Genomic DNA, 27706 nt, shown 5'->3' with positions numbered 1-27706 from the left:
GGAACGCTGAAAATCTCCCAGCCACCGCTGGCTTGTCTAAAACAATGAAATTATCACAAATTTCTCTGAGAGAAGGAAAAAAAAGAGAATTTTTTTGGCAGCTCAGAGTCCCTGAGGTGATTTTTTTTTAGCAATAATTAGTGGTGGAAGGTCAACAGCAGGGATTTTTTATCTCTGTTTAAACAGGATTTTTAAAGCTGATTCCACTTCTTAATTTTATGTTTTTTTACTGTTTTTTAATGGATATTACCTTGACTGATTTTCTCACTCTTCTTCCTCATGGTCAGAACCTCCAAAATTTGGTTAAAAACTTTAGAAATCTCAATAAATCTTCTTTGATTGAGCTTTTGTGGCTCTCCTGCCCTTCCCCCTGGTGTGAAACTTCCTATAAAAAATAGAGGAATATATAAATATATATAGAGAGAGATATATATTTTATATATTGATATATATTTTATATATTGATATATATTTATATATATCTATTTTTATATATTTATATATAAATATATTTTTATATATTTATATATAAATATATTTTTATATATTTATATATATTTATATATTTATATGTTTTGTATATTTTTATATTATTTATATTATTTATATTTTATATATATAAATCCAAATATATATATTATATATATAAATATATATATTTTAAATATAAATATATATTATATATTTATAAATATATAAATATATATTTTTATATAAATATAAATATATATTTTATATATATATAATCCAAATTCTTTTCCTGCCTACTGAAAAACTCACAATATTGGAATTTAAAGCAGCAAAGGGAACAGAAAAGTTCAAAAGCTCATTGCAGCCACCAGCTCCACATTCCAGATGTGAGGATTATTCCAGTGGCAGAGTCTGGAGACTCAGTCCAAAAAAAGAAAAAAGAAAGAAAATTATAAAAACCTTCAGGATTAAATTGTCTCTAAAAAAACAAAGGTTTGAGCTTATAGGCAGATGCATTTTGCAAATTTTTACTGAAAAAAAAAGGTTTTTTAAGTAGTTGATTCATTAATTTTTGATAATTTTGAAATGAGGAAAAATAAATTTTAAAAAAGGGAAATCAGTGTTTTCTTTTGCTGGAGGGTTTGGGGTTTGATTTGCAGCATAAATTCATTTTATTTATAAAAGGATAAAGACATAAATAAAATATTAATAATATTTATATTTAATATTAGATAATATTTATAATTATACAATATATAATATTTATAATAATTATATTTATAATAATTATATTTATAATTATAAATTAAGGATATTTATATATTTAGAAAAGGATAAATATATATAAATAAAACTATATTTATAATTATAAATTAAGGATATTTATATATTTAGAAATGGATAAATATATATAAATAAAACTATATTTATAATTATAAATTAAGGATATTTATATATTTATAAGAAGATAAATATATATAAATAAAACTATATTTATAATTACAAATTAAGGATATTTATATATTTAGAAAAGGATAAATAAATATAAATAAAACTATATTTATAATTACAAATTAATGATATTTATATATTTAGAAAAGGATAAATAAATATAAATAAAACTATATTTATAATTATAAATTAAGGATATTTATATATTTAGAAAAGGATAAATAACTATAAAAACCTCAGTTTGCTTGAATGATTGGTTTTAGTTCCTTTTATTCCACAATTTTCCCTCCTGGGAAGTTGATTTGGGAGCTGAGCTCTGGGACAGGTGAGAGAAAATCCTGTCAGCTCCCATCAGCATTTCCCCAGGAAATCTGGGACAGGTGGGAAGGGCAGGCAAGAGCAGACTTGAGAAAAATCCCTGGAATTCTGAGGGAATGAGAGGAAAAAAAACCTGGAATCAGGGAGCCAAGTGTTGCTTTGTTTAAATGAAATCGAGGATTAAATCAGAATTAAATCAAGAATGCAATGGAATTAAATCAGAATTAAATCAAGAATGCAATGGAATTAAATCAGAATTAAATCAAGAATGCAATGGAATTAAATCAGAATTAAATGATGGTTTAAGCACCCACCAGACTGAGGTTTCACATTGGAAAACTCGGGAAAATTGCTGGATTTTTCTCTGGATATGGAATTATGGAATTATGGAATTATGGAATTACGGAATTATGGATTTTTTAATTATGGAATTATGGAATTATGGAATTATGGAATTTTGGAATTATGGAATTTTGGAATTTTGGAATTATGGAATTTTGGAATTTTGGAATTATGGAATTATGGAATTATGGATTTACATAATTATGGAATTATGGAATTATGGAATTATGGAATTACGGAATTACAGAATTTTTGAATTATGGAATTACAGAATTTTGGAATTTTGGAATTATGGAATTTTGGAATTTTGGAATTTTGGAATTTTGGAATTATGGAATTTTGGAATTTTGGAATTATGGAATTATGGAATTTGGGAATTATGGAATTATGGAATTTTGGAATTATGGAATTATGGAATTACGGAATTTTGGAATTATGGAATTATGGAATTATGGATTTACATAATTATGGAATTTTGGAATTATGGAATTATGGAATTACGGAATTTTGGAATTATGGAATTATGGAATTATGGATTTACATAATTATGGAATTTTGGAATTTTGGAATTATGGAATTAGGGAATTAGGGAATTTTGGTATTATGGAATTATGGAATTACGGAATTTTGGAATTATGGAATTTTGGAATTATGGATTTACATAATTATGGAATTTTGGAATTATGGAATTATGGAATTACGGAATTACAAAATTTTGGAATTATGGAATTACAGAATTATGGAATTATGGAATTTTGGAATTATGGAGTCATCCCTGGAAGTGCCCAAGGCCGGGCTGGGGAGGGTTTGGAAAAATCTGGGATAGGGGAAGGTCCCTGCCCATGGGATTTTTGAGGTCCTTTCCCACCCAAACCATTCTGTGGAGCAGATGAGGAGGATAAAAAATGGATTAAAGCTGATTAATTTCAAATTTTGCTGGGAAATAACAGAAATTTGGCTCTGAGGGCTCTGCAGGAAACCTGAAGGAGCCTAAACCAAGTGTTTCACACAGAAAATTATAATTTCAAAGAACAAATTCATGACTTATATAGATAAAAATTATTTTGTAATTTTATTTATCCTTGTATTTTTACCATGTGGAAATACCAATTTAATCACCTAAAAGTTTCCCTAATAGTTTATATATATATATAAAATATAATTAATAATATTAATAGTAACATTAATTTATAATATTAATATATTAATATTTATATATAAAAGTAATATATAGTTACATATATTAAATTATTATATATCAAATTATAGTATATTAAATTAGATAATAATAATATAAATATTAATAATATTTCTATGTCATATATAATAATATTTATTATAATTATAAGTATATATTAATAAATATATTAAAATATTTAAAATATATATTTATTATAATTATAAAATATAATATATAATAGAATATATAAATACTATATATTTAAAAGTATATATCATTTTATATAATAAAATGATATATTATTATTTATTATTTATTATATAATCTATTTTTATAATATATAGTATATATAATATATAGAATTAAATATATAAGTTATATAATAATATATAATAAATATACAAATTATAAATGTAATAAATAATATAAATTATATATTAAATTATTATATATTAAAAAGTTTTCCCGCTTTTATATATATATATATATTTTTAATTTACCTGCTTGAGCAGATTTTATCTGTCTCAATGTTCTCAGGAGTTTTATTTGAGGATTTGGATCCTGATTCCTCTGGTTGAAAAGAGTTATCAGTGCAAAGCAGATTATTTTTTTTTAAACCCAGGCATTTTTTTTCTGTCATGAAATGAGGAAGAATTAAGTAATTTTAGTATTTATTACTAGAAGTATTAATTATTAATCATTAAGAATTAAATTATTATCATTGCTATAATTCATATTATTAATAATGAAATTATATAATATAATATATAATGTATATATACTATAACATAATGTAACATAATGTAACATAATATAATGTAATGTAATATAATGTAATATATGTAATTTATTTTATATATTATATACAATATAATATAATATACATATTATCTATTATATAATATATATTATAACATAATGTAATATAATATAACATAATGTAATATAATATAATGTAATAGAATAGAATAGAATAGAATAGAATATATTAGAATATATTAGAATATAATATAATATCTTTATTAATTATTAATAAAATATTAATTTAATATCAAAAATCGAATTTCCTCCCTGTCTGCAAACCCATTTGTGCTGGAATTATGCTGGGAGAACACTGGGAGCAGAAATACCTGGTTGTGACCAGAGCTGCTAAAAAACCTATTCCAATTAAAAAATAAATCAAAATCCCACGAAATACCTAAAACTGCTGCCAAAAATAGCAATAAAGTTCCTCAAGCACTTAAAACGTGAGCATCTGTTTATTTTTTTGTAAAATAAAATAATATAAAATAAAAATAAAATAATAAAAAATAAAAATAAACAAATAAATAAAATAAATAAATAAATAATATAAAATTAAATAATAAATATAAATCTGTTGCCTCAGTAAATATTAAAAGATGAATCTCCTCATTGCACATTTTAATTTAAACAGAAGTAGATTGCTGAGTTTTCCTGAGTCTGGCAGGAAATTTGAGGCGGTGTCACACAAAAATCCAACTTATTTTATTTATGGCAACCCTGCAGGGTTATCTGCATAAATTTGGGTCCTTAAATGTAAATTATTCTTTGCCTCAGGCTGTGTGCAGGTGTAATTAAAGTCGTTTGGGTGTCTCATTGCCAGGTAATGTTTGGATTTCAGTGGTTGTTTGCGTGTTTTTTATCAATTTAATTTTTCAGAATCGCAGATTTAGGGCATCATTAAGGTGGGAAAAGACCCCTAAAACCTCTGAGCTCAGCGTTTCATTAAAGGCTTCTCTCAATTCGCTGCTTCTCGTGGGTTTAAATCTGGTTTAAGCCTGGAATTGAAGTGGTGTCCACACAAATTTGCCAGAAATGCTGGGTTTTAGTTATTTTAAAGCAAGTTCCTCACTTTTGGGAATTATCCCACAAGGGGTTGGATTAATCTCACCTGAAACAGAATAGAATAGAATAGAATAGAATAGAATAGAATAGAATAGAATAGAATAGAATAGAATAGAATAGAATAGAATAGAATAGAATAGAATAGAATAGAATAGAATAGAATAGAATAGAATAGAATAGAATAGAATAGAATAGAATGAAATAATAAAATAAAACAAAATAAAAATAAAATAAAGCAGAATAGAATGAAATAAAATAATAAAATAAATAATAAAATAATAAAATAATAAACCAAAATAGAATAAAATAAAGTAAAATAAAACTAATAAAATAAAATAAAATAATGGCATGAAATGAAATAAAATAAAAAATAAAATAAAATAAAAATAAAATAAAACATAATATTATAAAATAATAAAATAAAATAATAAAATAAAACAGAATATTATAAAATAAAATAATAAAATGAAATAATAAAACAAAAATAAAATAAAACAGAATATTATAAAATAAAATAGTAAAATAAAATAATAAAATGAAATAATAAAACAAAATAAAAATAAAATAAAACAGAATATTATAAAATAAAATAAAAATAAAATAAAACAGAACAAAATGAAATTAAATGAAATGGAAATAAAATAAAATAAATCTCAATTTCTCTCTGAGCAAGTTGCCCTCTCCTGCTTCATGTTCTGTACATGACAAGAACTTTATTTTTGGATCATTTCAGGGATTTGGATCCTGAATCCAGGAGCTCCCGCCAGCAGCTCCTGAAACCAATCCCAGCTCTGTCCTCGGATGCCAGGAACATCCTCCAGGAGCAGAACCCGTCCCTGGCTGCCCCAGAGAGCAGGTGAGCTCACCTTGGGCTGGGATGGAGGTTAATTATACACATCCTAATTAAACTGATTAAATTCATTCGCCACCAAAAATGAACGGTTTCATTTTGCCGTCGTTCACACCCACGGGAAGGGGATTTCCCCAAGAGCTTTCTTTTGAAGGGGAGAAGATGCTGCAAGAAACTCGGTCCAGGTGTGGAAAAGCAGAATTTGAGCGAGAAATAACGGTTTTAAAAACGAATTTATCACTTGTCACACTCAGAGTTCATCTCTCTTTACACCATTCCTGCCCAGTGGCATTCGGGAGACGTCACAAAATCTTGAAAATTCCTCAGGAACTGAAGCGAGGAGCTTGGAATGCAAATTCCAGCGGGTGCTGAGCTCTGTGCTGCCTTCACCTCCCTCCCTGAGCCTCGGGTCGCGACAATTCTCTCTGCCCTGGACGATGAACACCCTCATTGATTTATAAATAAATATAACCTGTCCACAGCTGGACAGGTGACACCTCCTGTGACACTTTAGGGGGGGTGACACCTCCTGTTCCATTTGAAGGGGTGGAGGTGACACCTCCTGTGCCATTTGAAGGGGGGGAGGTGACACCTCCTGTGCCATTTGAAGGGGTAGAGGTGACACCTCCTGTGCCATTTGAAGGAGGTGACACTTCCTGTGCCATTTGAAGGGGTAGAGGTGACACCTCCTGTGCCATTTGAAGGGGAGGTGACACCTCCTGTGCCATTTGAAGGGGTAGAGGTGACACCTCCTGTGCCATTTGAAGGGGAGGTGACACCTCCTGTGCCATTTGAAGGGGGAGGTGACACCTCCTGTGCCATTTGAACTGGGGAGGTGACACTTCCTGTGCCATTTGAAGGGGTAGAGGTGACACCTCCTGTGCCATTTGAACTGGGGAGGTGACACCTCCTGTGCCATTTGAAGGGGTAGAGGTGACACCTCCTGTGCCATTTGAACTGGGGAGGTGACACTTCCTGTGCCATTTGAAGGGGTGGAGGTGACACTTCCTGTGCCATTTGAAGGGGGAGGTGACACCTCCTGTGCCATTTGAAGGGGGAGGTGACACTTCCTGTGCCATTTGAAGGGGTGGAGGTGACACCTCCTGTGCCATTTGAAGGGGGAGGTGACACCTCCTGTGCCATTTGGAGGGAGCTGGTGACACCTCCTGTGCCATTTGAAGGAGGTGACACTTCCTGTGCCATTTGAAGGGGAGGTGACATCTCCTGTGCCATTTGAAGCTCGTAGAGAGCAGAAGATTTGAAGAGGAACCATCTTCACCATTTTTGGGCCTGCAGCGTTTCCTCAGCGTCGCCCCTCACCAGGAATCTGTGGTTTCCTCTCCTGTTCCCATTCCAGGAGGAGATCTGAGCTCTGGCTGTGACCAGGGATGGATTTTTTCCGGGATAATCCCTTTTTTTTCCCCTCTGTTGTCACCTGATGCCCACATGGGACACCCATCACGGCCTAGGGGAGCAGAGCAGGCCGGATCCCATTCCCACACACGGAATTAGGGCTGGGCCTTTGGAACAACCCCAAAGCTCATCTGAAAGCTGGAATTCAGAGTCAGCCGCTGTCTGTGCCCTCTGGCTGTTGGCAAACTGGAATTTCATGGAATTCTGGAATGGTTTGGGTTGGAAAGGCCTGAAAGATCATCCATGGGCAGGGACAGCTCCCACTGTCCCAGGCTGCTCCAAGCCACATCCAGGGCACTTCCAGGGATCCAGGAACAGCCTCAGCTTCTCTGGGAATTCCATCCCAGCCCCTCCCCACCCTCACAGGGAAGATTTGGATCAGGGGCTCAATCCCAGGCCTGATTCCTTGTTCTCCTTCCATCCCAACCTTTGCTGTTCTACCTAAACACCAGCCCACGGATTTTCACCAAGGCGCTCTCACACCTTGTAAAAATCACCATGAAATAATCACATTAAATAACAATCACATTAAATAATAATCACAGTAAATAATGATGACAGTAAATATTAATAATCACAGTAAATAATGATCACAGTAAATAATGATAATCACAATAAATAACAATCTCATTAAATAATAAGGTGCTTTTCACATTAAATCACATGAGAAGAACTCAGCATCTTTAGAGATCTCACTCATTCCCTTCATCTTGAAGCAGAATTCTGAGCTAACCTCGCTACAAAAACCTCTCGGAATTCCCTTTATATCCCAGCCACATTCCCGGATGCGATGTACAAATGTTAATTGCAGGCTTTTAATTAACGCCCTGGAAAAAGGTCGGATCCGGAGGCTCCTGCAGCTCCGTTTATCCCAAGAATTTGTGCCGAGGGCGCTCCTGAGAGGAGCTGGGTGTGGAATGAGGGAATCTGCATCATCTGTCCTCAGCAAGAGGCAAGACCTGGAAGTGTGAAGTTGGAAAAGTCTCGCCCTCGGCAGATGGGAAAAAAATCTGGATTTCCACCCCAGCACGTTTGGGTGTTGTGACTCGAGCAGTGTTTGCATTTAACACTCTCAAAAACAGAGCGGAGGAACAACTGTGAGGGGAGGGAAAAAGCAAACTGCTCATCTGAGTCATTTCCCAGGCCTTGCAACAAAATTGTGGTGGAAATACGGAAAATTCGGGAAAAAATTGGATTAAAGGGCTGATTGATTAAAATCCTTTTGTATAGAAGCAGCTGGAATGTTGGCGAGAAAAATCTCCCATTTCTGAAATATTCTGGTCCATCCTGTAGTGGGTTTTTGGTTTTAAATATTGAAGTGGTTTAATTTTTTTTTCTTCTTCTTTCTCTCCAATTTTATGCTTCCAACTCTTGGGATGGAAGAAAGAGTAAACTAAAAAAAGCCACCGAGGGGTAAGAACATGAACATGTTGAGCTCCAGATATACCCAATGAAGGAAATGACATTTTCCAACATCAGGGATTAATCCAATCATGGAATCATTAAGGCTGGAAAAGACCTCTGAGATTATCAAACCCAACCCAAATTTTTGGGTTTTGGGTTGTTTTTTTGGGTTTTTTTGCATTATTTGTCCAATCTGACAATTTTTATTCAGGAAAATAAAAACCTTCATCTGTGTGGGAACAACGTCATCATTCCTCAGGTCATTAACACTCCTTGGAATCAAGTCCTGCCATTGTCCTGTTACTTCTGCTCTACAATTAAAATAAATCTAATTCAATTTATTCAAGTAAAAATTAAAGGTTTTGGTTGGACATCTTCCCTCTGACCTGCAGGACAATTTCTAATTTGACTGCTAAGACCACAGCTCTGGTCTTCAACCTGTGATAATTTATTTTTCCTGATCCCACAGCAGTTTCCAGGGATTTTTGGGTTCTCCCACAGATGGAAGTGTGGATTTTTTTTGGCTTGAGCTTTCATTTGTTTTTACTTCCAGGTTTGGACTTGAAAAGCAGATTTGTTTAGGGCAAAATATTCTACAAATGTCCTTTAAAGTAAATGATAAATTCTCTGAGGCCCTGTCTGCTGTATTTCACTGCTCACTTTTCCCAGTAAATGTTATTTTATTTTATTTTATTTTATTTTATTTTATTTTATTTTATTTTATTTTATGCTATTTTATTTTATTTTATTTTATTTTATTTTATTTTATTTTATTCTTATTTTATGTTATTTTATTTTATTTTATTTTATGCTATTTTATTTTATTTTATTTTATTTTATTTTATTTTATTTTATTTTATTTTATTTTATTTTATTTTATTTTATTTTATTTTATTTTATTTTATTCCTGTTTTTCATTTCTTTTTCCATGCAGCTAAAAGGGAAATTTTACTAAAGGGAAAACTAAAATTTGGCTGCTTCACCTCTAATAATTCTCTCTGCTGAGCTTTTCAGGACAGGACTAAATTCACATTATCCAAACTCATTTATAGACAAAAACCAGGAAAAAGAGGGAGATTTGAATTCCTTCTGAACACCTTGGACATCTCCATGGCACAAACTCCCTAAGCTCCCGTTTTTCCCCCATTTTTTTGACATTCTGGAGTAATTTTAGAAGTCTTGTATGATTTTTACAAGTGATGGAGTATTTTTATAAGAAGGCTGAATTAAATTACACATTTCTGGTGGCTCTTGGACTAGGAAAGCCTTCCCCCTGGAAATGATTTCCCACAATTTTCCTGATCTGCTGCCCTTGGAGAAGGGATGGCCTGAGAGAAAGGGAATATCTTGAACACTGTAGGATGCTGGATTTTGACACAGCAAAGTCTGGTAGGATAAAATGTTCCTTTTCCAGGATAAAATATTCCTTTCATGGGATAAAATATTCCTTTTCCAGGAATAAAAAAATATTTCTTTTCCAGGATAAAATATTCCTTCCCCTTGAAGGCAGCGACAAAATTCTCTAAGACTTCCCCAGTACCTCTGGTAGCAAAAACTTTACTGTTTCTCATGGAATTTCCACATTTTTATCCCACTATTCCTGATCCCTTCTTCCTGATGTGTGGATTCATTAAGCCACCACTGAAATATTTTTTTCCCCCGTAATCACAGCTAAATTCCCACAAGCTAAAATGCCAGCAGGACAGGATGGAATTCTTTTGGATTTCTGCACCATGGATGAAGTCAGGGTGGATAATCTTTGAACTCCCTCCCAGATCCATAAATCCATAAATCCTAAATTTCTGAGCTGGCCTAGACCAGAGACGTTCTGGGATATCTGGAGCACTGCCAGAGAAATCCTTTATCAATCCAGGCCTTTTCCTTGCTTTCCTTGGAATAAACTGATGTCGTCTGGATGGGAATGGGAAGCTTTTATCGGAGCTCCAGCGGGGTCGTTATCGCTGGCAGGGTCTCGGAGCTCTCAGATTTTGGCTGTGGATTTTGTGCAGATAAGGAATTTGGGTTTTTCTGCAGGAGATACAACAACTCAGAGGTGCCTCCTCAAGGTTTACGTCATCCCTGGGGTGTTCCAGAAACCTTTTCAAGGAAATTCCTCTTTTATTTACTCGGGATTCTTTCCTGCGGTGCCGCTCCACAGGTTTGGGAACAGGAAACTCCAATCCTGATCTCCCACCTGCTGCTGAGCCTCATTAAATCAGGAAATGAAAACTGGGAGCTGTGGGTGTTGTCTTTGCGAACTCCCGAAGTTCTGAGAGGATTGGGAACAGGTTTTGTGGGATGGGGAAGTGCTGGGATTTATTTCTCGCTCTCCCAGCTGAGCTGTGCGACTGCAACATCAATAACTCCGTCAGACACGATGAATTTCCTTTTTTTGCTCCTGTTTTTAAACCAGGAATCTTTTTCCCCCCCTCAGCTTCAGGGAATTTGGGCATATCAGGGGACACGTTTTTGTCCCACCTGATGCAGCTCTCACCGAAAGTCTGTGGACCAAGTTTCCCATTCCTCGGAGGCAGCTCCCAGGAAAAGCCAGAGCCGAGCAGGAGGAGCCAGGAGGAGCTGGAAAAGGAGTGGACATATCGAGAGGTTGGAGTGATATTCATGGAATTACAGAACCAGGATGGTTTGGGTTGGGAAGGACCTTAAAGATCATCCAGTTCCACCCCCAGCCACGGGCAGGGACATCTCCCACTATTCCAGGTTGCTCCAAGCCCCATCCAGTGCTGGACACTCCCAACATTCCAAATTAGTATTAAAAAAAAAAAAACCCCAGTGACAACTTAGGCATAAATGGATGAGGTGGAGATCTTCCCCCAAAACCACTGGAAATCTGTGGTAAATTTTCACTTTTCATTGGAATAAACCCTCTTCCCTTCTCTGTAATTCCTGCAGAGACTGAAGTGCCTGGTGAGAACCTCCTGAGGAAATCCAGCAAGGCCAATTTGGGTTCTTCTCCTGTGCCTGGTGAGAACATCCTGAGGAAATCCAGCAATTTGGGTTTTTCTCCTCTGCCTGCTGAGAACCTCCTGAGGAAATCCAGCAAGGCCAACTTGGGTTCTTCTCCTGTGTCTGGTGAGAACCTCCTGAGGAAATCCAGCAAGGCCAATTTGGGTTCTTCTCCTGTGCCTCAGCTCCAATCCCAGCCAGGTTCCCACTCCAAACCTGTCCTGCCTCCAATCCCACCTGGACAGAAAAGCACCGACCCCTGATGGTCACTTCCATCCCAATTTTTGTCACGCTGACACTTTCTAACCCCGCTTTTCATCTTTTTCTCTTCAACAAAGTAAAATCTATCAAATATTATTGCTGAATCCATTTCTGATTAACTCTCAAAAAAAAAAAAGAGAAAAAAGAGTTATTTATTTATAACTTTATTAAAAAGTAATTTCTGTATTTCCCAAAGCTAGAAATTATTTCCCTAGGCACTCACAGCTGGGAAATGGTGGAGAGTTTTTTTTCCTACCACGGAATTGTATCTTCCATTAATTTTATAGATTTAATTGAGGTGTGGAAGCGCCAGGGCTTCTGATAATATTATCTATATTGTAGGGCTGGTGAATTATTTAGAAGAGGGATTTTGTGAAATGTTCAGAGGGAAACTGGGAGCAAAAACCAGTTCGGAGTTGGATTCTTTTTTAAAATAAAATGTGGTTGAGTCACAATGATTTGATTTGCAAATGGATTTAAGCAACCTAGAGAGGAGTCATCAGCAAAAATGAGAATTATTGAGAGCCAGCTGAAGGGGTAACAAGTGAGTGAAGATTTGGGTTTTCACTGGACAATAAAACTCGTGAATTAACATTTGTCCTGATTAATTTTTGTTGCCTTCTACATCCAGAGCCCTTTTGCCTCAGCAGGTTCCTCCTCAGAGCCCTTTCCCTGCAGAGAAAATGGGATTTTGTCCCAGTTTGGAGCCATGGAAGAGCCCAAAGTGTTCCTTGAGGCCAAGGGTTTTGTTGATTAAATTGGATGAATTGCACCGAGCAGCTCAGGGTGAGTAATTCAGATTCAGGGAGCCTCAAATTCCACAGCTTTTTAGGGAGCTCTTTCCATGGAGCAGCTGGCTGGATCCTCAAGCTGGAGATCAGCAGATCTTCCAAGGCTTCAGATTTCCATGGTGGATTTTGGCAGAACAAGAAGTGATTTTGTAGCCCTGGGGCACAGTGAGCACAGAGCCAAAACTTCAAAATTTGGTTGTTTTTTTTTAGGCCAAGGCAGTTCAGTGAGTGCTGGGCTGGATTGAAAAATCACCCAAAATCCTGCAGCAAGCCATGGAATCATGGAATGGTTGGGTGGGAAGGGACCTTAAATCTCATTCCATGTCCAGGGACACCTCCCACTGTCCCAGGCTGCTCCAAGCCCTGTCCAACCTGTCCTTGGACACTTCCAGGGATCCAGAGGCTGCTCTGGGAATTCCAGCCCAGCCAGGAATTCCTTCCCCAGATCCCATCCATCCCTGCCCTCTGGCAGTGGAAGCCATTCCCTGTGTCCTGTCCCTCCAGGCCTTGTCCCCAGTCCCTCTCCAGCTCTCCTGGAGCCCCTCCAGGCCCTGGAATGTGCTGGAAGCTCTCCTTGGAGCCTTCTCCAGGCTGGGAATTCCCAGCTCTCCAGAGCAGAGGGGCTCCAGCCCTGGAGCAGCTCCATGAATTTCTCTGGATTTGCTCCAGCAGCTCCCAGCTGTTGGATCCAGACCTGGATGCAGCATTCCAGCCACGTCAGTCTCTCTTTCCTTTTGTTTCCATCCCTGCCCAGCTCTCCCAGCCAAGACCATTCCATGCTCATCCCCAGCTCCCCACTCTTGGAATAGTTGCTCCCTCCTGCATAAAACAAACCAAGTTTTCCCAGAATTTCCCCACCTTGGAGTACAGAATCCTGCAAAATCCTTGTGCCTCTCGAGCAACCTCAGCGATTCAATCTTCTCCTATTTACGGGAAATTTTAAAGTTTCCAATCCAGGAACTGTATCTTTATTTGGATTCTGCAGAGCTGGGGGTGCAGGTGCAGGATAAATATTCCTTTTATTTCCCAGCTGTAAAAAGAAATTGTTTGTTTCCCGTGAGCAGGGGCTGGCTTGGTTTCAGGTAATAATTTTGGAAAAATCATCTCCTATTTCGCAATCACTTCTTGAGCCCTGAGCTTCCAAAACTTCCACAGGTGGGCCAGGGAATGCAGACCTTGCACGGAAATAGGGAAAAGGGATTTTTTAAAAGGGAGAAGCCGAATTTCCTCAACTCAACAAATCATAAATTTCTCACCTTTCCTCCCTCAGCCTTTCCGCCGTTCCCTCTCTTGTGCTCCCTTCCCAGAGCATGGCTCGAATTCCCAACTCCAACATCAAAATTCCTTCCCAAAACATCTGGATTGCGCTGCCCCTTTCCTGCATCTTCGAGTGTGGAACATCTGGCTGAGGTTGAAGGCAGAATTGCGGTTGGATCGTAATTTTAATATTTACATTTCATTTCCCAGGTTTTTTTCAGGGAATTCTGGTTTCATCGGCAGGGAAGAATGTTTGGATTACAGCAGAGTCACACCTTGAGTTGGTCAAGGTCAGACTGAGCCTGGAGTTTTACAGAGGATTTAAAGTTTTTTTGAAGAACCTCAGATGTTTTGAGGATTTGAATCCTTTTGGAGCGCCTCAGATTCTGATGAAGATTTGAGTCTTTTTGGAGAACCTCAAATTCTGATTTGAGCCTTTTTAGGAGAAGCTCAAACTCTGATTTGAGACTTTAAGTCTTTTTGAAAAACTTCAAATTCTGATTCAAGGATTTGAGTTTTTTGGGAGAACGTCAAATTTTGATGCTTTGAGCATTTGAGCCTTCTGGAGAACCTCAAATTTCGATAGTTTAAGGACTTCAATCCTTTTGGAGAACCTCAAATTCTCATGGTCTGAGATTTTGAGTCTTGGGAAAACCTCAAATTCTGATTTGAAATTTTGGGTCTTTTTGGAGAACCTCGGATTCTGGTTTAGATTTGAGTCTTGCCTGGGACCTCAAATCTGGACAGTTGTGAGGATTTGAGTCTTGCTGGGAAACCTCAAGAGGGTCTGAGTCGTGCCTGGGGAACCTCAAATCCTGAATTTCCACCACCCCAACTGCTCCAGGCTCCCATTGGTGCTGGATTTAGGGAAACTTGGATCTGATGGTGGGGTCTTCTCCTGAACCCCAGCCAGCCAGGCTGAGTCTTTCCTATTTTCTCTGATGTTAAAGAAAAATGGTGAATTGTTATTTAGGTTGGATATTCATGGAAAATTTCTTGATGGAAAAGGTTGGAACAGGGCTGTGGAGCCGCCATCCCTGGGGAATTTCAGAGCCACGTGGATGTGGCACTTGAGGACATTCATTAGTGGTGGCCTTGGCACTGCTGGGAATGGTTGGATCATCTTAAAAGGGCTTTTCCAACCTCAACAATTCCACAATCCCATTAATTTCCCAGCCACCGGCAAAGCACGGAATGAGAAACAAACCCAAGGGAGCCTTTGAAGAGGATACAGATTTATTTCTCTTTAAAAAAAAAAACCAACTCAAACCCCAACCTAAACCCAACCAGCCACCCCAAAGGCAGTCAGGCTCCTTCCCTTTTCCAGCCTCTGCTAAAAAATAGGTGCTCTGATCTCTACACAAACATTAAAACCCAACTAATCAGCGCCCCCAGCCTGGAGGGGGAGCCTGGATTTAATTAATTTTGGCTAACAAGGCCCTTCTGCCTGGACCTTTCCTCCTCTGTCCTCCAGCAGGAAGGGAATTGCTGCCACTCCTGTGACTCCATAAATATTCCAAACACACTGACCACGCCAGGAAGTTAAAAAAATCCCCCTGATGGGAACAAACAACCCAAAGCCGATGTGTTGGGAGTGAAAAGCACATGGTTAAAAAAAATGGGAATGCCCAAATCCCCCAAACATTCCCGCATCCCACGGGAACTGGGGACAACATGCAAGTTCCTGGAGTGGAAGAGTGACCCAGAGTATGCACAGATTGTTACAGCTGGGAGCAGCTCCCTGTCGGCTCTGCTCAGTGCCTGGATCCAACAATCCCTGGATCCAACAACCCCTGGATCCAACAGTCCCTGGATCCAACAATCCCTGGATAAAACAATCCCTGGATCCAACAATCCCTGGATCCAACAATCCCTGGATAAAACAATCCCTGGATCCAACAATCCCTGGATCCAACAGTCCCTGGATCCAACAATCCCTGGATCCAACAATCCCTGGATCCAACAATCCCTGGATAAAACAATCCCTGGATCCAACAATCCCTGGATAAAACAATCCCTGGATCCAACAATCCCTGGATAAAACAATCCCTGGATAAAACAATCCCTGGATCCAACAATCCCTGGATCCAACAATCCCTGGATAAAACACCGTGGATGTTCAGTTACGGCTCTGGCGTTTCCCCGCCTGTGCCAGGCTGACACAAAAGCCACGAGGAAGCTGATCCCAAGGGATGGGAGGAGAACTGGGAGTGTAAACCCAGCCCTCTCAGGATCCACTGGGCAGACTGGAAGCTCCAGGCTGTATCCCACATCCTCCCAGCACAGGGATCAGGGATTCCCACAGGAATGGGGCTCAGCCATCAGCTCCAAACGCTGGGACAATTAAAGGACGGCACCAAACCAGCTCAGGGTCCAGCTGATCCGAGCCAGCAGCATGAGAAGTTGGGCTCCCAGCTAAGCTCTGAATCAGCTTTTCCTTAAAAAGGGTTATTCCAATGGAAAAAAAAGAAAAAAAAAAAAAAAAAGAAAAGGAAAAACCAAACAGGAGGAAAAACTGGAAGCAAGAGGGGTGGCATAAAAAATACCAACTGGCAAAAAATAACCGGATTGTTTCTCCATGATCCGTTCCCCAAGTTCCCAGCGGAGGCTCCCCATTTTCCCAGGAGCTTGGCACAGCCAACACCTGCTATAAAAACACCCCCTGGGGGAGGGGAGGGGGCTCCCTGCTGCCCTGCTCTGGAAAACAACAAAAAGGTCCCTGCGGAAAATCCCTGGATTCACTCCTCCTTGGGCCTCCTCCGGCAGCGGGCCAGGAGGGGCCCGAGGCTGTTCCACACCTCAGTGTACATCAGGGTGCCCACGAAGACGAAGGCGGTGCCCAGCCAGTGCCACCCCGTGAAGGGGTTCTGGAAGTAGAGGATGGAGAAGATGAGGCTGACGAACTTGCGGAGCGTCACCACCAGGGTGACGGTGAGGGACGTGCACTCGGTGGTCAGGATGAAGACGCCGCGGATGCAGACGTACCTGGGAGCGGGAGGTAAGGGATAGCAGGGATGGAGATTGGGGATTCCCTCTGGGAATGGGAAGGAGAGATGGGCAGCCTGGTGTGGATGGGGGAAATTCCTGCCTGGGATCAGCTGGGTTGGATGCTACAAACTCAGGGACACCCCAAATCTCCCTGCTGTGTTGGCAAAGGGTGACAATCCCTGCCACAGAGCTGAGGGAAGCTCCAGACTCCTCCATTTCCATGGAGCAGAAGTCCCAGAATCCCAGAACAAACCAGGTTGGAAAACACCTTTGAGATCATCGAGTCCAACCTTAAAAACAGAAGTTCCCTTTCCCTGTATTTTTGGAGTTACACCAACAGCAGCTCCTGAGGGCGGGAAAGACTCCAAGGATTTACCTCCTCCGATAGCAGGGATGGAGATTGGGAATTCCCTTTGGGAATGGGAAGGAGCAGGGAGATTGGCAGCCTGGTGTGGATGGGGGAAACTCCCCCCTGGGATCAGCTGGGTTGGAAAAGGACACCACAAACCCAGGGAAATCCCAAATCTCAGATGTCCCCACTGGAGCAGCTGGGGCTGAGCTGGACAAGGGAAGCTCCAAACTCCTCCATTTCCATGGAGCAGAATTCCCAGAATCCCACAATGAACCAGGCTGGAAAAGATCTTTGAGTCTTTTGAGATCATCGAGTCCAGCCTAAAACACAAAAGTTCCCTTTCCCTCTATTTTTGGAGTTACACCAAGAGCAGCTCCCAAGGAAAGGGAAGATTCCAAGGATTTAGGAACCCAGACTCCCAGGATTCAGGAATCCTGCTCTGCCACCCCACTGGGATAAAGGATAAAGGATACTGGGTGATGACGTTCATGAGGAGGTAGAACCACATGATTGGCAGGGTCAGGCCGATCACCGGCACCTGGAACAGCTCTGCAGGGAAAAAGGATGGGATGAGGTCACTGCTGGAGGAGTCTCTCCCCTTCCAGGAGGGATCCAGGACTCCCTGCAGCCTTACACAGCCCCTCTGCTTGGAGTTCCACAGGGAATAATGGAAAATAAGGAAAAATTAGGAGAAATATTAGGAGCAAAGCTCTGTCTTGCTCTCCCGCGTCAGAGCTCTCCTGCTGCAGGGATCCACTCTGCTCCCACGGCAAATCCTGGGAAGCATCAGCAAAAAACCAAACCCAGCAGGTCCATGTTTGCATCCCTTATTGAGGATTCGGTCCTGGTACTCCCATTTTGGAGTTACCACGTTCCTTTTCCCAGGGATTGCTCTTGGATGTGGCTGGCATATGGGAATTAGAAAGGAATTTGGGCTTTAATCATGGAATCGTGGAAAGGTTCCTTAAATTCCACCCCCAGCCTTGGGCAGGGACACCTTCCACTATCCCAGGGTGCCCCAAGCCCCAGTGTCCAACCTTGGACACTTCCAGGGATCCAGGGGCAGCCACAGCTTCTCTGGGAATTCCAGCCCAGCCCCTCCCCACCCTCCCAGCCAGGAATTCCTTCCTGCAAATTCCTCAAAATTCAAAGGGCTTGGAACACCCCAAGACTCCAGCATGCACAGCTGCAGGAAGAAAACTTCCCATGGGATTTTCCAGAGGATAGGAAGGCCCAGGAGCAGGGCACTCACCAGACTGGTTGAAGAGCACGGCGTGCTGGTAAATGTTGGGAGCCAGGAGCAGGAATCCAGGGAGTGGCAACGCGTGCTGAGGGGAGAAACAAATCCATGGTGGGATCAGGGGATGGGAATCCACCCCAATTCCCTGCTGGGAAGCAGCTGGATCAGAGCAGGCTCCTCAGGGCAGTGTGGGATGCTTTTTGTGCCCAGTCCAGGAGTGGAAGGGACCTGGGAGCAGGGAAAGCCCCAGGGACTCACATTGTAGAACAGGGCCTCCTTGGAGTGCTTCCCAAATTTCTGGTAGAGCGTCTCCTGGAAAATCCCCATCCTGGCAGACATCAGCAGGGCGAAGGTGAGGGCAGCAATACCTGGAAGGGGAGCACAGCCCTGCAGCTTCAGCTCACCAAATTTGGCTTTCAGGGGGAAAAAAAACAACAACCAAACCGCCCAGACTCAATGAAAAAACTAATAATGATTCTGGGCTTTGATTACAGGCTGAGATCCAAGAGATCTCCTACAAATACCAGGAATGCAGTTTGTGCCACTACCGGTAATAATCAATCCCAGATCTCCCAAAGAGCCACCAACAGACCCAGGGTGGAGGTAGAAAACCAAATTTTAGAGCCTCCTCTGTGAAATCTTATGCTGAAGGAAGACCTGGAGCAGCCCCAGCCCCTCCCTGCTCCAGGCAGGGCCACTTTTGGCAAGAGAATTCCAAAAATCCTGCCAGTATCCCAGAAATGTGGCCCCCACGTACCCAGCATCCACCAGAGGAAAGCCTGGGGTCCATCCTCTTGGTTTAAGCTGGAGTCAGATGCCTGAAGGGAGATCAAGAGTCACCAAGAGCCACCAGGTCCCTCCCTGCAGCTGCCCCACACCCTCCTCCTGCCAGAGCAGGGCTGGGAGCAGCCACAGGCTTCCCACTCTGCTCCAGGGAATGCAGAGATTCCAGGAAAAAAGTGGCAGAGTCTGATCAAATCAGGATTTTTCCTGAAAGGAACAGCCTGGTTTGATGAGACTGAACTCTTTTAGCCACAAAAATAATCAGTGTCACTTTTCAGGCTCTCAAAGCCAGCCCATTCCCAGATTCCAGTGTTCCCATTCCTAGGTTCCAGGCCCCCATCCCATTCCCAAGTTCCTGTGTCCCCACTCCCAGATTCCTGGTCCCCATCCCATTCCCAAGTTCCTGTGTCCCCATTCCCAGGTTTCTGGTCCCCATCCCATTCCCAGATTCTTGGTCCCCATTCCCAAGTTCCTGTGTCCCCATTCCCAGGTTCCTGGTCCCCATCCCATTCCCAGATTCCTGGTCCCCATCCCATTCCCAAGTTCCTGTGTCCCCATTCCCAAGTTCTCGTGTCCCCATTCCCAGGTTCCTGTGTCCCCATTCCCAGATTCCTGTGTCCCCATCCCAGAGTGTTTAGGAAGGAACAGGATCTCTGGCCAAGCCCCAGTCAGGAGCTAAAACCAGACCTAAAACCGGGCTTGTGGCCAAGAAAACTTGAGGAGATCAGGCTGAGGCCACAACTCCAGCCTGACCTGCCCCAGGAAATCCCATTATTCACCTTTCCCACAACTGCCAGCTCCACCCCAAAATTCCAGCCCTGCTGATGGATAAAAAGCTCTGAAATGATGGGGAATTTGGAGCTTTGACAGCTCCAAATTTTCCATTTCCAAACTCTCCCAGCCGGATTAAGTGCAGACAATTTTCACCAGGCCAGCACTTTCTGCCATTTTTTTTGTCATCAGCTGACAGGGTCAGGCCGTGGGTGCTGACCCAGGAAAAGCTCCGAGTGTGTTCCACATGGATTTGCTTCCCTCCCTCCTGCTCTCCAAGCACAGACACGTTATTTTAGGGTCAGGCTGGAAAAATCCAGCCTGAAAGGCAACAGTTTCTTGTGGGATGGAAAGAGGGAGGATTTCAGATGGCTGAGTTTTGTTTAGGATTCACCTGCTCCTGCCTGCAACACAAGGCAAGAAAATGCAGCTTCTTTCTGTTACTTCCAAGACCAAAAAAGAGGTTTATTCCCAGTAAAAAGCAGTGTGAACAGGTGAAGAGACACCTGGAATTAAATGAAATCCCACACATTCTGTGCATCCAAACCACAGGAAAATAAAACCAGGAGGAAAAGCTTTTGGGGAGCAGACGTTGAGGTAGGAGGCACCTGGTGTCTCCATGAATAATCAGGCAAAGGGAATTCCCGAGGTTCCCAGTCCTTACCACTTGTTTTGCAGACATCAAAGTGCAGGTGAAGATGCCCAGGGACACCAGAGCTATGGAGGTGTATTTTGACACGCTGTACCTGCACAGGGGACAAGGGACAGGTCACTGACCCTGCCTGGCTCGTGTCCCTCCCCTGCTTCCCCGCATCCCTGCCCCAAAGCTGGGAAAACGGGCACATTCCCACTTCCTAACCCTGAGGGAGGACCAGCTGACTCCAGATCAGCACCTAAAGAAGCTTTTCCCACAACATTTATCCCAGTTTATCCCAGCACTTCTTCTGGTTTATCCCAGAGCTCCAGCCTTGACTCTGTGCAGGCACAGCTCAGTGTTATCAGCATGTTATCAGTGTGTTATCAGTGTGTTATCAGCGTGTTATCAGCGCTGCTACAGCCACAATCCCCAGCAGGAGGAAGGCACTGAGCTCCATCCCAGCCACAGCCAGCACAGCATCCCCCAGGAGCACTTCCAGAAGAACCAGGAGTGCACACAGAGGCTGCAGCCCTGTAAAATCTCTTCCTGGCCCATCATCCCACCCAGGAAAGGAGGGAGAGGTGGAAATGCAGAAGGAGCTATTCCAGCCTCTACTCCACGCTCCCTGTCTCCCTTCCCCATCATTAAAATAAGAATATTTAACAGGAATAGTGATGGCACAAAACACCCATCAGGATTATGTCCGTGGCAGAGCATTCCCTAAAGATAAGAAGTTTGTGATTTACCTTTTCTTCAGGATGATGATCCCTAGAGCCATGCTTGCTATGAGAGAACCCTGGGGGGGAAAAAAATAGAAGGGAAAACTAAAAGAGGAGGTCAGCAGGACAGAATTCCCCAAATTGGGATGCCCATCCCAAAGGGACACTGTAAACTCCATGTGGTGGATGCCAAAACACCAATAGAAACGCTGAGTTTGAGGCAGGAAAACTGACAGGGAGAAAAAACTTCCTTAAGGTTGGATATTGGGAGAATTCCTGCTGTGAAAAGGTTTTCCAGCCCTGGCAGAGCTGCCCCATCCTGGAAGGATTTCCACTCCCTGTGGAGGTGGCACCTGGGGACATGGGGCAGTGGTGGCCTTGGCAGTGCTGGGAATGGTTGGACTCCATGAGTTTAAAGTTCTTTTCCTGCCTCAATGATTCCATGATTCTGAGTCCCTCCATCCAGGAAAAGGGGAGAAGGTGAGCTGGGTGCCTCGGGAACGAGGATGCTGGGTTGGATCTCCTGGCCAGGGGACATCCCCTTTATTTTCACAGTGTGTGACCAGAACGTGGCCAAATCCCACTGGTTTAACTGGGAACAGGAGCCCAGCCCCAGGGGTTGAGGGCAGGACCAGAACCACCCCTCACAGCTCATGTGGGACAGGTCTCCTTCAGTGTGGTTTTATCCTTCTGAACTCTCCTGATTCCAGATATTCCACCCCCAGGATGTGCTGTGGGAAAACAGCCACCATCAGGAGATTTTGGGATTCCCACCAGCTGGGGCTCCATTTCCTTGGGTTTTAAAATGACTTTTAGCCTGGAACTCATCCACACTTAAGTGAAGATGCAGTTTAATGTTTTTTTTTTCCCCAAAGAAAAGACCTGTGCAGGTGGAATTAGGCCAAATCCCAAATCCACACTCTCTGACCTGCCACATTCACCTCTTGGTGGCAGGGAAAGCTGGATCCCTTTGGCCAACCAGAGTCTGGGATTGGTTTTGTCACTGTCACTTCCCCCTCACCTTTGGAGTTCCAAAGCCTGTCTGAGCCCATTTCCCTGTCTGTCCATTAAGCTGGAATTTAATGATCAACACCATAAAGTGAAACCTTTGGAGCTGAGCTTCGGAGCGAGGCTGCTCTCCCACCAGCTGGAATTCAGGATTTCCACAGGGGTTTGGTGCTCTCAGGTGGCAGGACACATGGAGCAGGGATAATTCCAGCAGAAATGATGGAATGGGAGCCCCAGGAGGAGGAGGAGGAGGACGGGGCTCACCGAGCGGAAGATCATGTGCAGCGGCATCGCGATGTTCAGGTTCAGGGCGTAGTTATTGACCACGCTGACGGTGAAGAACATGGCCACCATGATGAAATAGTTCCTGAAACATGGAAAAATACCTGGGAGGTGTTCAGGAACCTCCCTGAGATGCTGAGAGACCCCTGAGGAATGGTCGTGGGATGCACAGAGAGGTCTGGGGCGGAGCAGGGCAGAGCTCCCGGCTCTGTCACCAAATGCGAAGTGAATTTGGGTGATTTTCCAAGAAAACTGTCCCCTCCCACTCCCACCACACCGAATCCCAGAGATTAAGAGCTCTTTAAACTCTTCCCAGTGCAAAACTCTGCCCTGTTCCTGAGACAGGGAAGGATCTGATGGCAATTTCCTATTAAAAATTCCCAATAAAATGAGTGCATCTTTTATCCAGCCTGACAGCTTCCCGACGTGGCTCTGCAGATGCCGCAGGATGGATGGGATTTCCACGGGATAAGTGGAAAAGCCAGTCCATGAAAAGGTTTTTAGAGATAAGAGAGATCCAGGCAATTCCTGCTTGGGAAAACATTGGGATTGTACCTGATGGGGATGGCCGGGCGCTTCCTCCCGAAGTTGGCCTCGAAGATGAAACCTTCCACCGCGATGAACAGGAACTGGGAGAAGGTCACGATGTTCCCACATCCCGGGAACTGCCTGCAGGCACGGAGAGACCGGCATCAGAGCCATTCCACGGAGAACAAACACTGGGATCCAAGAAAAGGAGGCGGCAGCTCCTGATCCCAGAGCGAGGATCACCCCGGAGAGGCTTTACTCAGGCTTTATTCACCTGAGCTTGTGCAAACACCTGCAGGGAGCCCTTCCTCAAACATTTACCAAGAGGAACCGGACATTCAGGTCAGGAAGTGAAAGAAAAAACTGCTGGATCTCCCTCTTTCCCATGGGAAGTGGCTTTAGGACGACTCTGTCCATTCTTAACAGCTGCTGGGTTTGTTAGAGGTCAGGTAATCTGAGGGAATCTGCATTTCCAGGAGGAAAAGGCAGCTGGAAATTTGATATTCCTCATTCCCGTGGCAGGAGGGAAGTGCCAAGGTCAGGTCTGTGCTGGCAGAGTGTCCCTGGTTCAGATTTGCTCCTCTAAAAAAGCTTCAGCTCCCCTGGGATTTCTGGATGCAAAAAAAAAAAAAACCCAAAACCTTTGGTTGTGAGTTCTAGAAGGGACTAAAACCCCTCAGAGGAGCCCAAAAAAGTCCTGGCAGTAAATCCCACGTGACATCCATGGATCTTGTGAATGTGACACCAACTCCACAAGGCTTCAAAATCCACAAAATTTTGTCTTGAGCTCAAAGGGGACCCTCTTGGTCCCTTTTTGTTCCCACTGGAGGGACCCAGGAATGCAGAAGTGCCACCACCTCCGAGCAAACCAAGGTCTGTGTTTATCCCGTGGGACCTGGAATTCCTCAGCAGGGAATTCAAACAAACCCTCCCTGCACCCTGATCCTCCCAAAGGAGCTCCCAGGGAGGAAGGAAAGGATTTCCTGGGAATCAGAAGCTCAGAGGAGGCTGTGACAGGGCAGATAATGAGAAAGCTCGTGGGAGACGGGGGATTTAGGGAATCTTTCCCTTTTTTTCTGCTGCAAGACAGAAACTGAGGCCAAAGATTCCCGGGAGAGTCCTGCTCCTCATGGAACACACTGTCCCTGGAGGCAATTTTGCAGGATTCAAGCTGGGAAATGCCCTGGAAAACAGGAATTTCTAAGCTGTCTCCTCCAAGTTCTCCTCTGTCACCCCACAGATCTCTCAGGAGCAACAGTGACCTGGGGAATGCAGGGCTGAGCCAACAGCACCCGGAAAAATCCCCTTTTCCCTGTTTTTCTCCAGAGACAGGCACCAATTCCCACGTTCTTCCCAGCTTCGTTATCCATAAAACTTCAGTTCTGAGGCTGAAAGGTTCAAAAGTTCCTGGGAGAACGAGACCTTGAAGCAGAGCCAGAGCTCCAGGATTGCAAACCTTATCTCCAGCCTTATCTCCAAACCTCTCATCTCCAGAGGGGATCACAAGGAGCTGTAAAACCTGGGATAAGCCGAGGCTGGCTCCAAGCACTGGACTTTGCCTCTTCCCAGATCATCCCTGGGAATGACCCCACTTGATCAGCAGCGCTGGCACTCAGGGTGTTGTGCTGCCTGATAAGAGAGAGATAAGAAAGGGCCTCTTTTTTGGCTCACAATCCTCACTCAGATCCACCTAAAAAACGAGATAAATCTGGATCTATCAACCCAAGATCTGCTTCGCCTGCAGACAACTGACAAGAGTCCTCCCAGTAAGAAGTTTCCCTGCTCTATCTCCTACTTCACCACGTGGAAAGGAAGAAAATCTGATTTTGGGGACCTGATTTACATCCCTTCCACAGCAATTTAAGCCCCTTAAATCAAGAAATTTGAGATTTCTTGTTCTGCTTCCACAGCCCAGCAGAAATATTTCTCTCCTCTCCTCTGCAGCCACTCTCCACACATTTAAAGCTCTCAGGCATTTCCAGATTAAACATTTCTCATTCCTTTACTTTCCTTATAAATCCTGAGCAAATTTCTTCCCAATCACCTTTGCTACTCCTCACTAGCCTGGTCACTGTCTTTTCCTGGGATTCTGCTCCAGGATTTTGCTTGTTATGGGAATATTAATTGGCAGAAGGAATTTATCCTTCCAAAACCCAACTAAATAATTGGTGTTATCCCAATTTTGGGACTAAAGATGAGCAGGGCAAGTAAAAGGCACAGGAATTCAGAGAAGGTTTTGTGTGAATAGCAGATTTTCCTTGACGTGTGCAATTGGAACTCTGGAATTTGCTGCTCTGGGGTTCAGCCACCTTTGAATAACTCAGTCTTTGAACAGGGCCAAATGTTTTGGTTTAAGGTTTGCTTGGAGGAGAGAGGAGTGGCAAAAAGCCAAATCCAAAGTTTTTTTTGCTTCCAAAGGGTTCATTCCTCCTCTGTCACTGATGCTGCCAACACAAGCCAGGCTGGAAAGGCAGAGGTTGGACCAATCCCTGAGAGGAAAGACAACTCCTCACACAAGGTCTCTTCTTCCAGGAACTGCTTATTGATTTTTCCAGGGACTGTGCAACCTGGTGAATCCCAGTTTGGAGCAAATATCCCAACTGCTGGATTTTGCAGTCCCTTTTATACTTAATAATCTGGGATATGGATGGGCTGGGAGGGAGTAAAGGCTGGTTTTGAAAGCTGAAGTGCACTGAGGGCTCAGGGGGTGCAGCCTCACGCTGACTCACTGGGATTTTACACACCCAACCAGTTCAGGCATCTTTCTTTTCCAGTCTGCCCTTCCCAGCTTTCTGACCAGCCCTTTCCCAAGCCCCCCCAGCCTTCCTCCATCGGGGTGAGGATGGTGAGATCCCCAAAAACAACAAGGTGAGAATGGTGAGATCCCCAGAAACAACAGGGTGAGGTCCCCAAAAACAGGGTGAGATCCCCAAAAACAACAAGGTGAGGATGATGAGATCCCCAGAAACAACAGGGTGAGATCCCCAAAAACATCAGAGGGAGGATGATGAGATCCCCAAAAACACCAGCCCCCAATTTGGGAATTCAAGGGGACTCAGTGACTTTGCAGCGAGTGACGATTCCCAAGATCGCATTTCCAGATGGAAAACATTCCCCGCTGTCCCCAGGGCCAGCCCCTGCTCGTCTCCTCCCCGGGACGGGCTGGGATGAGCTGGGGACACCCCCGTGCTCGGGCAGGTCACCGACACGGCCCACACCGAGGGGACAACCCCAAAACACCCCAAAAACCCCATCCGGCCGGGACACAAGGCGATGATCCAGGTCTGGGCTCATGGATGAGGAGCCCCAAGGCCTGAGGGGGTAAAACCCCTCAGTGCCAGCCGCGGGTACCCCCACAGCCCAAATCCCCCCCCCCCAAAGCCCAGCCTGGCACCGCTGCTGCTGCGTCCCCTCACACACCCTGAGGCCTCACCCCGATCCCATAGCAATGGGCTCCCTGACCCTTTATCCCTCCCCAAATCCTCTTCGCGGCCCCGCACCTGGCCAGCAGCTCCAGGAACACCACGTTGCTGCAGCAGCCGCCGAACACCAGCCCCACCGCCACGGCCGGGTGCATGGTGTCGCTCCGGGCAACGAGGCGGCGTCCCGGGCCGCCCCCGCATCCCGATCCCGGGACGCTGCCCCGCTCCCGGCCCCGGCTCCGCCGCCCCCGCTTCCTCCGGCCGCCGGTAGTTCGCTCCCCGCCCGCCGCCACGGAGACTACAACTCCCGGCAGGCTCCGCGCCGCCTCAGCGCGGCTCCCGGCGGGCGCCCCTCCGCGGGGCACGACGGGAGTTGTAGTTCTGAGATGAAGGGTGTAATGGCGGCGCTGAGGCGGTGTCAGGAGGAGGCGCGGCTCAAGCGCTGTTTGTGGTGAGGCGCAGACCATAATTGACTTTTTGGGGTTGTTTGGTGACCCCAAAACGCCAGTTAGAGGCAGTTCCTAAGGATTCCGTATCAAAGAATTCTTTCGCTGTTCAAAATAATAATTATTGAAAGGCTGGGTGAGCTGGGAATGTTCCCCTGGAGAAGGCTCCAGGGAGAGCTTCCAGCACATTCCAGGGCCTGGAGGGGCTCCAGGAGAGCTGGAGAGGGACTGGGGACAAGGCCTGGAGGGACAGGACACAGGGAATGGCTTCCACTGCCAGAGGGCAGGGATGGATGGGATCTGGGGAAGGAATTCCTGGCTGGGCTGGAATTCCCAGAGCAGCCCCTGGATCCCTGGAATGTCCAAGGCCAGGCTGGACAGGGCTGGGAGCAGCCTGGGATGGTGTGACGTGTCTCTGCCATGGCAGGGGTGGCACTGGATGGGCTTCAAGATCCTTTCTCA

General features: G+C 43.5%; 2 protein-coding genes across 2 annotated transcripts in view; one reads left to right on the top strand and one right to left on the bottom strand.

The window, feature by feature from the left end:
• Positions 1 to 12022, top strand: part of LOC131592670 (leucine-rich repeat and guanylate kinase domain-containing protein-like) — a 49551-nt gene extending 37529 nt beyond the window's left edge. Inside the window, exons 18-20 of the mRNA XM_058864343.1 lie at positions 5862 to 5984; positions 11236 to 11399; positions 11706 to 12022. Coding sequence (XP_058720326.1) covers positions 5862 to 5984; positions 11236 to 11399; positions 11706 to 12022 — 604 coding nt within the window. The remainder of the gene's footprint in view (positions 1 to 5861; positions 5985 to 11235; positions 11400 to 11705) is intronic.
• Positions 12023 to 15289: 3267 nt separating this feature from the next.
• On the bottom strand, positions 15290 to 27081 carry LOC131573484 (nucleotide sugar transporter SLC35B4-like). Its single transcript, XM_058827482.1, has 10 exons — positions 26877 to 27081; positions 23404 to 23517; positions 22831 to 22933; positions 21586 to 21635; positions 20867 to 20948; positions 19406 to 19466; positions 18907 to 19016; positions 18661 to 18736; positions 17882 to 17957; positions 15290 to 17053 (listed from the first exon to the last, which is right to left on the bottom strand). Exons 1-10 carry the CDS (start codon positions 26951 to 26953, stop codon positions 16807 to 16809), a joined length of 996 nt encoding a protein of 331 aa, XP_058683465.1. The 5' UTR covers positions 26954 to 27081; the 3' UTR covers positions 15290 to 16806.
• Between the last annotated feature and the right edge of the window lie 625 nt (positions 27082 to 27706).

This window comes from Poecile atricapillus, chromosome Z (assembly GCF_030490865.1).
Source record: "Poecile atricapillus isolate bPoeAtr1 chromosome Z, bPoeAtr1.hap1, whole genome shotgun sequence".
In the NCBI taxonomy this organism is placed as follows: Eukaryota; Metazoa; Chordata; class Aves; order Passeriformes; family Paridae; genus Poecile; species Poecile atricapillus.
The sequence above is the reverse complement of the archived record's forward strand: the minus strand, read 5'-3'. Positions and strand labels throughout refer to the sequence as shown.

Excerpts from the sequence above, each read along its gene's own strand:
- LOC131573484 (XM_058827482.1), bottom strand. The coding sequence starts at position 26,953 with ATGCACCCGGCCGTGGCGGTGGGGCTGGTGTTCGGCGGCTGCTGCAGC. Across the intron at positions 19,017-19,405 it reads TTTCCTCTGGTGGATGCTGG|GTATTGCTGCCCTCACCTTC; the intron begins GTACGTGGGGGC and ends CTCCCCTTCCAG. Across the intron at positions 17,054-17,881 it reads CTCATGAACGTCATCACCCA|GTACGTCTGCATCCGCGGCG; the intron begins GTATCCTTTATC and ends TCCCGCTCCCAG.